Consider the following 12,089-nt stretch of genomic DNA (forward strand, 5'->3'; position numbering starts at 1 on the left):
AGTGCATCATGTTACCAAATTAGGATACTATCTGCTTTATAGATCATAATGTGTGATCATCTTTAGAACCCACTTTTCTCCCCATTGGAGATCCAAAGTAGTTCACAAAGTAATTCTTGCTTTCTCCTTTTTATCCTCACAACAACCACCCTGTGAGGTGACAGAGAGACTGGCCCAAGGCCACCCAGGGAATTTCCGTGGCAGTGAGGATCTGAACTGGCTTCTGTCAGATTCCAGTCTACCTACTAAACAGCATGTAAATTGCTGTAGTTCAGTGTGCATATAGCAGCTTCCAAACAAACTTATTTTCTTGGCTACTAGTCCTGATGCAGATCTCTTTTACTAGATGACTGCAACCAAATGTATGGCAAGTTATTTCAAATACTTTATAGTGCACTACCACCAGAAGGTAAAGGAGCTGCGGTGGCTCAAGTGGTTAAGACGCTGAACTGCAGGCTGTGGAAGGTCAATAGTTCAGCAGTTCGAGACCCGAGTGTGCCGCATGACGGAGTGAGCTCCCGTCTCTAGTTCCAGCTCCTGCCAACCTAGCAGTTTGAAAGCAAGAAATTGCAAGTAGATAAATAGGTACCACTTCGGTGGGACGGTAACAGCGTTCCGTGCACCTTGGTGTTTAGTCATGCTGGCCACATGACCACAGAAACATCTTTGGACAGCGCTGGCTCTTCGGCTTTGAAACAGAGATGAGCACCGCAGCCCTAGAGTCGGACTCGACTGGCTTTCAAGCAAGGGAACCTTTACCTTTACTTACCATCAGAAGTCTCAGACCCATTGTAAGCACCACTATTGCTTAATTGCTAGACTGTTCACACCCTGCAGGTGTTAAAAAGTTAAAGAGATACCCCAGAACAGCTTCCTTGTGCTGCTGGAAGAGGGTAGCTAGCAGTTCCTATAGGGAATAATGAGAGGTGAATATAGACTGCCTTCTTTGGGCACCCAAGACAGCAGGTAAACTGTGGGGGAGGGGGGAGTAAATCCTTTATCTGAAGAAGTGTGCATTCACATGAAAGCTTATAGCTTGAATAAAACTTTGTTGGTCTTAAAGGTGCCACTGGACTTTGTCCCTTTATTTTCCAGAAAGTAAAGATCAGTCTTGCTGGTAAGTAACTAGGAAGAAGAAAATAACAGCGGTGTAAATGTAAAATATGACGTTCCTTGTGTTTTCAAGCCCTGTGATCTGAATTAAAGAAGAGAAAATATTGTAGAACAGATTAGTCCGGAAACAGATTGGACTCTTGTATCAAAAGTGAAAATAACAGCGGTGTAAATGTAAAATACGACATTCCCCGTGTTTTCAAGCCCAGTGATCTGAATTAAAGAAGAGAGAATATTGTAGAACAGATTAGTCCGGCAACAGATTGGACTCTTGTATCAAAAATACTCAGGCGGAATTTAAACTTTAGTGTCCTAGAGGAAACCTTTGGAAAGAGGGAGGGGTGCCGTGCCAGAACTTAGAAATGAAAAAGTTGTCGGCATGACTGAAGATGGGCACATCACTTTGGAGACGAGTGAGAGGCTGCAAAAACCTGGCACGGGATGGGGGTGGGGGGAGGGCAACCAGTACAGGCTGTGGGCACACCTCGAAGAATCAACCTCATTGACCCTCCGTGCCGAGAAGCGCAACGGGCCAGCTGACGAAAAGGGCACCGAGGACCTGATACGCTACTCAGGACTGGCTGCCTCTGGAACTTGCCTCTTTGCCCCGACACGCGCCTCGGCTGCTGCTGGGCGAAGCCCGTCCTCGTCCGGGGGGTGGGGGCGGCGTGGCCTCCTTGAAGGGATGGGTGACCAGCGCACACAGCAGGTGGCTCCCACGGGGCGGGGAGACTGGAGCCCCGCCTCTGGGGCTTATCGTTGGCGCGGGGCTATAAGGGGGCTTCGCGGCAAGGAAGCGGGCTGTGGGCGTTGCAGTCACTGAGGAGCGAGCTAACTTCCCCGGCGCGCGCTTGTGGGGCTCCAGGCAGCATGCAGGCTTGTTTCCAGCAGTGGGGGCGACTCGTGAGCCGGGGCGCCAGTCTACACGGTCCCCACGGCGGCGCCTTAGGGGGCAGAAGGGCGCAAGGCCGGTGGGGACGCCGGGGGCAGGAAGGACCGGCCGGCCTGACGAGGAGCAGCACCAGTGGGAAAGGGGCCGGGGCTGCTGTTGCCGCTGCCGCCTCGACCTCCTCCAGGCACATTGAGAGGCTCCTGCCTAGGCATGATGACTTCTCCGAGCGACACATCGGCCCAGGGGACAAAGAGAAGCGAGAGATGCTACAGACTGTGGGGCTGTCGGTGAGGAAGCTCCGCGGGACTCCCTCTCTGTGGAGTGTTTTGCTTGTGCCTGATCCCCCCCCCCCATGAAGACCCTAGCCTGACACTCCCCCTTTATCGGCCCCCTGGGTCTTTGTCTTTGTGGTTTCATGCCTGGTTATTCACATCAGTATCCTTCCCCATGCCTGCACCCTTTCACGCCATTTGCCTTACTTCAGAGTTTGGGGGAGGGGAATCAAATTTCTTAATAGACTTCGGCAACAAAAGCTTTTGTTTTAAAAAACCAGTCTCAAAGAGGTTTAATGAGATTTCCCTTCAGTGCATCTGTTGGTTTATAATTTCATCCCTTTGTCTTGTCTTGGGGGCAGTTTTGGAAGTGTAGAACTTTAAACGGGCTCATAATTAATGGGATGCTTTGATGTATTTTTAGAGTATTGATGAGCTGATTGATAAAACAATTCCAGCTAACATCCGCTTGCAACGGCCTTTGAAGATGGATGACCAGATTTGTAAGTGTGACTTTTACCTAGACACACCATCTAAACCATTATATGAATCCTATCTGCTTTTCACTGCTGCTTGTTGAATTAATAGGCATTAAAATAGCTCTATAGGAGAGTCCAGTTTTTCCATTACTTTGAGAACTGGAGCTTTCTGTAGTGAGGTTCAGCTTGAAAGCAAAGATTGCCATTTAAAATATCCCAAATGAAGTTAAGTGTAGAGTAGAATTTGCACTAACAAGAATGAGCCTTTTGTCTTCATCCTGCTTTTTAATGTATGGCTTCTCAATAAAGCAGCATATGATTTAGATACTGTGCATGTGTATAAGATACACCATAGTAAATGTTGACTGAGGGTTTTAATTGACCAAAATACAGTATCGTGTTCCAAAATATTTTGGTGCTGTCAGTTTGCAATGTCAGACAAATAGCACTTTTGGAACAGATGTTTCTTTTTGTGCTTTATTATCAAATTTTCCTTTCTTTCAGGTGTCCTACTAATCTCCTGATTGATTATAGATATCCTTTAAAAAATAATCAGAAGGATTTTGGTTAGAACTATGTCAGTGTACGCTCAGTAATGCAGTAACAATTTATTATTCAGAGGGAGCTTCTATATTATTCATTGGAGAAAAGGCACATATTAGCTTTTATCTCTAGCCCTATAAATATCTCCTAAGCACCTAACATAAAAGTGGTGTGTAAACAACTCTGTGGGAAACATGCTAATGACTTAAACTGTTTTAACAGGGTTTGATTAAATTATTGTACTGATACAACCTGAGAGTTTGAGTCCCCTGAAGACCAAGGATAATCTGATTCATGATAATGTTTTAATATGTAAGCACATGTGTAATTTGACTCTTCTTTTTGATGTTGCTCAGTAGCAAATTGCCATTTGAGTGTTAAGCTTTAGGCCCTGCGGTCTCTGTGAGGTTCCTGACCAGTTCAGTCTGGTTAATTTGAGATGATATCACAGAACAGAAGCAGCAGCCAGAATGAACTGTGAATATGATGTATTTGCATATTTTATATTACAGATTCCCCTGAAGATGCCTCTTGGCAAAATATGTGGGGAGTTTTAACTGAGTAATATCCCCCTGAAGATGCCTCTTGGCAAAATATGTAGGGAGTTTTAACTGAGTAATACTCTTACTTTATTTGGCACCATGGGCCTTGGCCTTATTTTCTCTCATTTTGGCACCATGGGCCTTGGCCTTATTTTTTCTCTTAATTGCTAGATAAGTCAAGTGTTCTCTCTCTCATTTCATTGACAGAAGATTTACATTATTTTTAATGTAATGAATTATAGGTGGTGTTTTTCTCAACAAGACAGTTGAGAAGATTTAGTATTAAGGAAGGATGATGAAAGAAATATCATGTAACAAACTAAGTTACTTGCACAAATAACCAGACTATTAGTGATCTGAGTGATAAAGATGATGTAGTTTATTATTGCTACTTCATGAGATTTGGAGGAGGGAGGGGTACTTGGATATAGTGCCCAGTGCACAATACAGGTATTCTGCCTCAAATGTAAAGTTTTATGTCTACATATTTTACCCGTTATAAAAATAAACTTGAATGCAAACCTTTTACAACTACCCTTTGGATGTATTCTAAAGGGATCAGCAGTGAAAAATGTATGAATTATCATGGGCAATGCATGAATTGTAACAAAAATAATCTTGCATGAAGTTACCAAGAGATGATGTGGTGTAGTGGATAGGGTGCTGGGTCCCGGGAGACCCAGGTTCGATTTCCTACATCTACTATGGAAGTTCACTGGTGGCCTTAGGCCTGGCACAAACTCTCAGCCTAACCCTATCTCAAAGGGTGGTTGTTGTGAGAAAATGGAGGAGGGGAGAACAAAGTTCTAAGCTGCTTTGAGTTCCAGCTGTGGAGAAAAGCCGGAAATAAGTAAATGCAAATGCATGTCTATAGTAGGAGGTCTGGTTGTCCTGCCTCAAAGAAGCAATGTTTTTAAGAAGTACATTTTTCACAAGGCGACTGACACTGAGGAAAATGTGGCTTTTCCTCTCGGCTAATATTTGAATTGTACTTGTGTCATCTCTCAGCAGCTGTTGAATTGGGCTTGTGTCATCACTGTTAACTACTAAACCAATTTCCGCTCTCTCCATTTCCCAAGTATTTGAGCTATTTTACTTCAGTTGTATAAACGCTGAACACTGGTGCACTTGTACATTTGTTTCTGACAAAACAGTGAATAGCAGTGTCCCATCATTCTTTGATTTGAATGTTCAGTGCTGAAGCATCAACTTTTGTGTGTTTTTTGTGTGTTTTAAAGTGAGCACTGTTGCCCATTCCACATCAAGGCCTTTTTCTTGCTACCTCACAGTCCCCCAAACTTATGCATAGCAAATCTGTCTTACAAAGATGTCTTAAAATGACACTGAAGTTTTAGTCTAGTCTCTGCCATGTGATTATAATAAAGCCTAAGACAACATCTAGTATGTGTCAGTAATCAAAACATTCCACAGTATAATATCTTAAAAGTGACAAAAATAACATTGTTCAAGTTATGAATTATGGATCGTCATCTTTTTTTGTTCTTGTTCATTAAAATAAACTATCTGGGCCAACTAGACACTAGTAAGAATTAGAAACATTGTGCTATACATGGCTGCCTACTCAGTGATAACATAAAAAGAACAGTTGGTTGTATTTCCATTCATGGGTATAGCAAGTCTTGTTTGGCAAGCTAATCATCTAGTTCACTGTTACATAACATTGCACTTCTCTTGTAAAATACCTCCTAGGGTTATTGACGTCTGGGTGTCTCACAATCATGAAGTAGAACTTCCTAGTATTTCAAAAGGATGAGGGACTGCACAAAAATATCAGATTGCCTAATCTAATGCCTTTTGTTGTTGTTGTTCAGTCACACAGTCGAGTCCGACTCTTCCTCAATGGACCAGATCATGCCAGGCCTTCCTGTCTTCTGCCGTCCTCTGAAGCTTGCTCAGTTTCATGTTCATTGCATCGATGACACTGTCTAACCATCTCATCCTTTGCCGTCCCCTTCTTCTTTGACCTTCAGTCTTTCCCAGCATCAGGGTCTTCTCCAGTGAGTGCTCCCTTCTCATTTGGTGGCCAAAGTATTTGAGCTTCAACTTCAGTATCTGGCCTTCGAGGGAACAGTCAGGGATGATTTCTTTTAGGATTGACTGATTTGGTCTCCTTGCAGTCCAAGGGACTCTCAAGAGTCTTCTCCAGCACCATAGTTCAAAAGCATCTATTCTTCGGCGCTCGGCCTTCCTTATAGTCCAACTTTCTCAGCCATACATTACTACTGGGAATACCATTGCTTTGACCATGCGGACTTTTGTTGGCAGGGTGATGTCTCTGCTTTTTATCATGCTGTTTAGGTTTGCCATCACTTTCCTCCCAAGGAGCAGGCGTCTTTTAGTGGAGGATTAATAATTTGATCCAATTACCATGTCAGTATGTTGACAAAGCAAAATGTCCTGTTGCAAGATCTTGTTACTGGACACTTTGTACTTAGAAGTAGCATGGGATAAGTCAAGCTAACAATAACAGAGCAACTTAAGGGGGAAAGTGTGGTTAAAGAGCCATGAGTGGAGTTTAAAATGCATCAACTCCCACATTCTCCTTGCATGCTCTGGAAAGACATCATTGCATGTTTGTGGTCTTCACTAATATTGAAGAGAACTGGGCAGGGGGCTATATGTGCATTCAGTTTGCTGGTGTAAGAATATCAGCTAGACCTGTGAATGGATTGTCCTTCAAACAAAGCTACAGTTGCATAAATCAGTGAGGAAGACTAAATCGTATCAATTACCTGTTTGGGAAGAGGCATGTGACTGGATTCCAGCTTCCTTTAAGTGGCCACAAATGCGCATCCCCCAACTATAGAAATGACTGGGAATTGTACATACAGCAACTCATTAGGGTTAGTCTCATCTAGTTCAGGATATGTGTGTAGAAGCATTCTTCTGTGCACTTGTGATTGGTCGATTGAGGCACTTGTATTTGCATCAGAGCTAGAGCTGACTATATGTGGTTAATATTAAGATCTCTTGATAAGTGTGAAATCCAGGACACAGTTTCAGTGAAGCCAAAGACAATGTAGAATGAGAAATTCACAGCCTGTTTTACTCCGTTAAATGATACTGAACTTTGTGTGTCTGCTATTGTTGTTTAATGGTTCTCATCTGACATTAAAAATGTTCTTCACACAAACCCCTCCCCACTTTTTGATTATGCATTAAGTGGAAGTCTTGATCTTTTAAAATGCCACAAAGCTTTCCTTTTAGTTGCTGGTTATTAGGCTGTTTCCACTGGGAAAATTCAGGTGGGTAGCCATGTTGGTCTGAAGCAGTAGAACAAAGTTTGAGTCCAGTGGCACTTTTAAGACCAACAAAGTTTTATTCAAAGCACACTTCTTCAGAAAAATTGGAATAAAATCTCCTCAAGAGCTACTTGCAGGAAAAAAGAGAGTGGGAGGCAGCCGTTAGGAGGGGCCACTCAGAGCCAAGATGCATCTGTAGAACTGAAATTGGGTCAGGTGGCCAGTAAGATCAATGTATGGCAGCAAATTAGCACATTAATGCAGGAGTTAGCAAAGAGATGTGAAAATATAGCCAGAGTCCAGCAGCACCCCCAAGACAAACTAAGCTCCACCCTGTGTACATGTGAGAACAAAGACTCAGCATGTGCACATTTCTTCACATACATTGAAACAGATTTCCTCAAATATTACATGCGGGGGGGGGGGGTAGTTGCCAGGAAGAACTAATTAGAGTCAAGGTGCATAAGTAACTGGGCAATAAATATATCGAAGATTGGAATAACACATATAGTAGTTAAGAAGTTACTAAATTCTACCTTCTGCTTCTTAAGTTTGGCCTCTGTGCTTGCTCTCCTGTTTATTCTCCTGTATTCATGTTCCTTTGTATTTCCATACACAAAGAGAATTCCATTGCTTTTCTTCTCAGATAAGGGCACTGTAAATAGTACATAAGGACAGAGGCGATTCTGTTCTTTCATCACCCTCTGTCTATCTGTTTCCATATTTTCTACTGGCTACCACTTTTACCTGAGGGACTCCATAGTTATGCTAAAGGTGTTGTCATGTTATAATATTATACACACATTGTCCTTCTATGCTTTGTCCTGAATTGCATAGGGAGTGCATTTTAGAATTAGAACTTTGGCACCCACTATTCAATTATATATAAGGAGAGATACACACATTGTCCTTCTATGCTTTGTCCTGAATTGCATAGAGTGAATGGAGGTGGTGAATAGATAGGTAATCGTAGATAGAACTGAATGGTCTTGCACTTTTAAGTTCTTATTCAATATCTTCCCCCGCCCCAATATGTTTTCAGATTTGTAACTGATTTTATTTTCTATGCAACAATAGACATAAAGCTAATAGGGTAGATAGAACAATGGAATCTAAAGACGGTTTAATGACAGTAAAAATGAACAATCGGCAGCTAGGGTTTGAATGATATCTTCATGGCAAAATTATTTTTTGCATCTTAGCCAGTGGAAATTCAGTGCTTCTCTTAAAACTGAAGGAAGTTTTACTTTTTTCCCCTTGGACTGCTTCTTGGCTTTCACTTTTGTGTCTTCTGTCTGATAAAAAGCAAACAGCGGAAGCAATTTAGTACCCTTGGTGGTCCAGGACTTCCTGCAGTGCTGGCAATCAGTGGGAAGAACTTTTTAAAAAGTGCTTACCCATTCCTTTCTCCCAAAAGCGACCTGCATCAGCTTGTAACAAAACCTATTCATTCTGCTTCCCACCAACAATCTCCCTCTCTTTGCAGAAAAGTGTGTGTGGTGGGGGTTAAGAGATCTCCTATCAGAGTCCTTTAATAAAATATATTGGACTTAGTAATTCCTCACTCTGTTCCTTAAACCATGAAAAATACTTAATAAATCCTGGATGCAGCAACTGTTTCTTTAGCAAAAAAGGATGCCACTTTTCCCTGTCACTTCAGTTTATAAGCTGAGACCTTCATTGAACATTATCCAACCCAGCATTTTTTTTCCCTGTAACAAAACTGGCTCTACATTGGCTTTAGTCACATGCCTCTAGGTTATGCTTTCTTACATTACAAATCAGTTCTGGGAGCCTCTACATTTAGTTGATATAAGCTGCATTTGTGATACGAGGACAAACGTAATTTTCCAGACGCACAGTAATAGAGGTCCAGGTGAAAGTGGGCTGTCTTCCAAGGAAAAGTAGCACCTTGTCTCTGAAGATCCATAAATGTTAATGTTGTACTGAATGTGCAGTGTCCTTTCTCTTTCCTGTTCTGAGATAACAGTGCCAAAAGATCAATGAACTCTGTTCTTGGTACATTAAGATCATTACTCTGATCATTATGCAATACTCACAGCTCAGAGACATAAACAAGGTCAGCTGTAGGTATTGATTCAGCAAAAAAAGTGCTAGCTGCAGTTCCTGAAGGATTACTCAACTAAATTCAGTGTAGTGAGTTTATTATAACACATTTCATCTTAGCTGCTGGCCTAGAAAACTGGAAGCAGTAGCCTGAGGAGGCTGGCCAACTTCCAAGTGTTTCTTAATGGGTGTTTACAGTCCTCTTGTATTTCCAGCTCCCTCCTCCCCGTTCATTGAGTACATTGCTTTATAGCTTTGTCATTGCACAATGGAGGGGAGAGCCTGACATTAACCTATTAGATTCATAATCAAAGGCCAATGTCCATAACATAAAGATAAATACTGAAGTAACTGGTTAAGTGAGCTGATCTTAATATGCAGAAGGAATCTGGTCGGCAGCCCGAAGTTATGCCATTATAATATTTCAAAAAATGAAGCTACTCCAGCAGCCCAGCCTAGTACGCTGGAATCCCAGGCAGTTATGTCAGGTCCAGTATTTAGGATGAGGGTATTAGAGGCACATGGACCAAAGCATTTCAGGAAGTCAAATCTGTTATATTAATTGATTTCTGGGCTGACACACACACACACACCCTTTGAGGTATGTGCCTTTGGCATCTGGCATTTATCCTCATTTTAGATCTTTATGTTGTCTACCTGTACTTCCATCAGAAGTTTTTTGTGCATTCCATCTGTTTCTCTGTTTTACTTTATCAACAAAATGCATATTGTGCTTAGTAACTGGGAGAGGAACAGTAGTACCACCTCTAACATATTTTGACTCAGTCCTAGTGAACAATAGCAATCCTCTTGATGCTTGCTTATTTACTTATTGAATTGGATTTTTTTTACTGCCCTTCCCCACTTGCACGGGGCTCTGGGCAGTCCACAACAATTTAATTGTGGAGATTTCAAATTCTACTAAAAACATAAATGAACCGAGTGCTTATTGTATACCACATACAGTGTGTTTCTGTATGCGTTGTCTTATGTTATTGATTGCCAGACTGATGCATAAATACACATGTGTATTGGGGAGGTTTAGTGCTCTTTGGAAAGCCCCTAATAATTGGGTGGGGATGGCAAGGCCAGAAGGACGAACTGGAGAGATTACCTTGCGCTGAATGCTGCGGATGGCATCTTCTGAACCTCATTTTGGATTACATGGAAAAGATTGCAAAAGCATCTTTGAGAAGGCGCTTCTCTTGAAAGTCAGGCTTCTGTTATCCATCTCCACATTCTTCTCTGTTCTGCTAATAACGGAAAATATTTCTGATCACACTTCATTGTCAGCTGTATGCAACTTACAAGGTTTGGGTAACTAAGTATACGGTATAGATGCTTGGGACAGTCTGTGTGATTCCACTGAAGCTATTAAGAGTGTTTACATTAATTCCTAATTTACACCAAGGTTTTCATTTTATGAAGAGCTTACTTGCTGTTGGCTGATACTTGAATCTTCCATTTGGGTTTTAATTACAGCAGTCGGTTTTTTTGTCCTGTTTGTGCACTATGGTACTTTGTGGAAGATTGAGGATAGTTACAAGGTTGACAGATTGTTTCTATTTGATGTAAGGTATTCCTTCCCATATTTCTTTCAGTTTAAACGTCTTAATATTCAAAAATGGTTCTAAACGAAGTGAGCTTGTATGCAGTATTTTCTAATAGGCCCATATGAAATGGGAAGAAAGCTGAAGATGGCTGCCCCACTTCAAACGTTTCTTAAGAGGAAAACAGACAAATTGCCATAGACTTTGACATCTCAGTTTATGGCCATTTTTACGGCTCTTGCTATAATCCGTCTTCAAAATAAATTGAAGGCCCCATGAACATTTCTGAACTTCTTAATTTGTGCAGATGCGCAGCTCTTTCCTTGCGTAAGCTAAAGATTTACACGAAGAAGTGACCCTAGGGATCAGCTGCCTGAAAATGAATTGACTCCCCTCCCTTGATGACCTGTATGGATTTCCTCTTGTACCTCATTTCTAGTAATTTGCTTTAATAGGCTGTTCACAGAGCTAATAACCAACTCTGTCACTCAGTACACATAGGGAAAAGGTTCCCAAATACTGAATTTGTTTGTCCAAAGTAGCTGTGTGACTCAAACCTGGAATCCTGTGATTCAAAGAATTTTCCTTTTTAGTGTGTTCCCTATAATTACCACAGGATACCTGTTCTATGTCTGTGTAACATACTTGCATTTATTGCCAGAGGAAATATTTATTTGGTTTGAAGTACGACCTGGATATGTATTACTGTATCATATCACACAGATTTAGTCAGCCTTTGATAACTTGCAACAGTGCAATCCTAAAGATGCCACTACTCTAATACCATTGACTTCAATGGATTTAGAAGTGTGTAACTCTCCTTGGGATTGCACTGTTAAAATATTTGTTGTTGTTGTTCAGTCGCACAGTCGAGTCCGACTATCCAGAGCTGTGAACCAGGGCTTTCCTCACCTTCCTCAACATGTTCATTGATGATCTGCAGTATTTTGCTCCACCCATGCTGCATACAGTTCAGCTGCATTATCTAAGTGATTGCAAATGCAACCAGGGGTCTTTTGGGGCCAGAGCGGGCTGGAGCTCTGCTCCGGCAACCCAGTAGCTGCCGGCGGCAACCCCCACCCCCAGCTCCCCACACCGAAGCACTGGGGCCAGGGGGAGGCACGGAGAGCACTGCAGGCGGATCCCCCTGGCCCACGGCGAAGCGCTGGGGCCAGGGGGGAGGCGCAGAGAGCCCCGCAGCTGGGTCCCCTGGGCCTGCGCTGAAGCGCTGAGGCTGGGGGGAGGCGCGGAGAGCCCCGCCACCGGGTCCCCCTGGCCCATGCCAAAGCGCTGGGGCCGGGGGGAGGTGTGGAGAGTCCCGCAGCTGGGTCCCCTGGGCCTGCGCTGAAGCGCTGGGGCCGGGGGGGG

At 42.7% G+C, this 12,089-nt stretch overlaps 1 protein-coding gene across 2 annotated transcripts in view; it reads left to right on the top strand.

Moving 5' to 3' along the window:
• Positions 1–1,944: 1,944 nt before the first annotated feature.
• GLDC (glycine dehydrogenase (decarboxylating)) overlaps positions 1,945–12,089 on the top strand; it is a 46,655-nt gene continuing 36,510 nt past the window's right edge. Inside the window, exons 1-3 of one of the 2 annotated variants that reach the window (XM_015417987.1) lie at positions 1,945–2,107; positions 2,183–2,292; positions 2,702–2,780. In XM_015417987.1, the coding sequence (XP_015273473.1) occupies positions 1,984–2,107; positions 2,183–2,292; positions 2,702–2,780 (313 nt within the window). In that variant the 5' untranslated portion in view covers positions 1,945–1,983. Of the gene's footprint in view, positions 2,293–2,701; positions 2,781–12,089 lie in introns of both variants that reach the window. The other variant, XM_015417986.1, reaches the window with a different exon arrangement.

The sequence above is a fragment of the Gekko japonicus genome, unplaced genomic scaffold (assembly GCF_001447785.1).
Source record: "Gekko japonicus isolate JY-2015 unplaced genomic scaffold, Gekko_japonicus_V1.1 scaffold1084, whole genome shotgun sequence".
NCBI lineage: Eukaryota > Metazoa > Chordata > Lepidosauria > Squamata > Gekkonidae > Gekko > Gekko japonicus.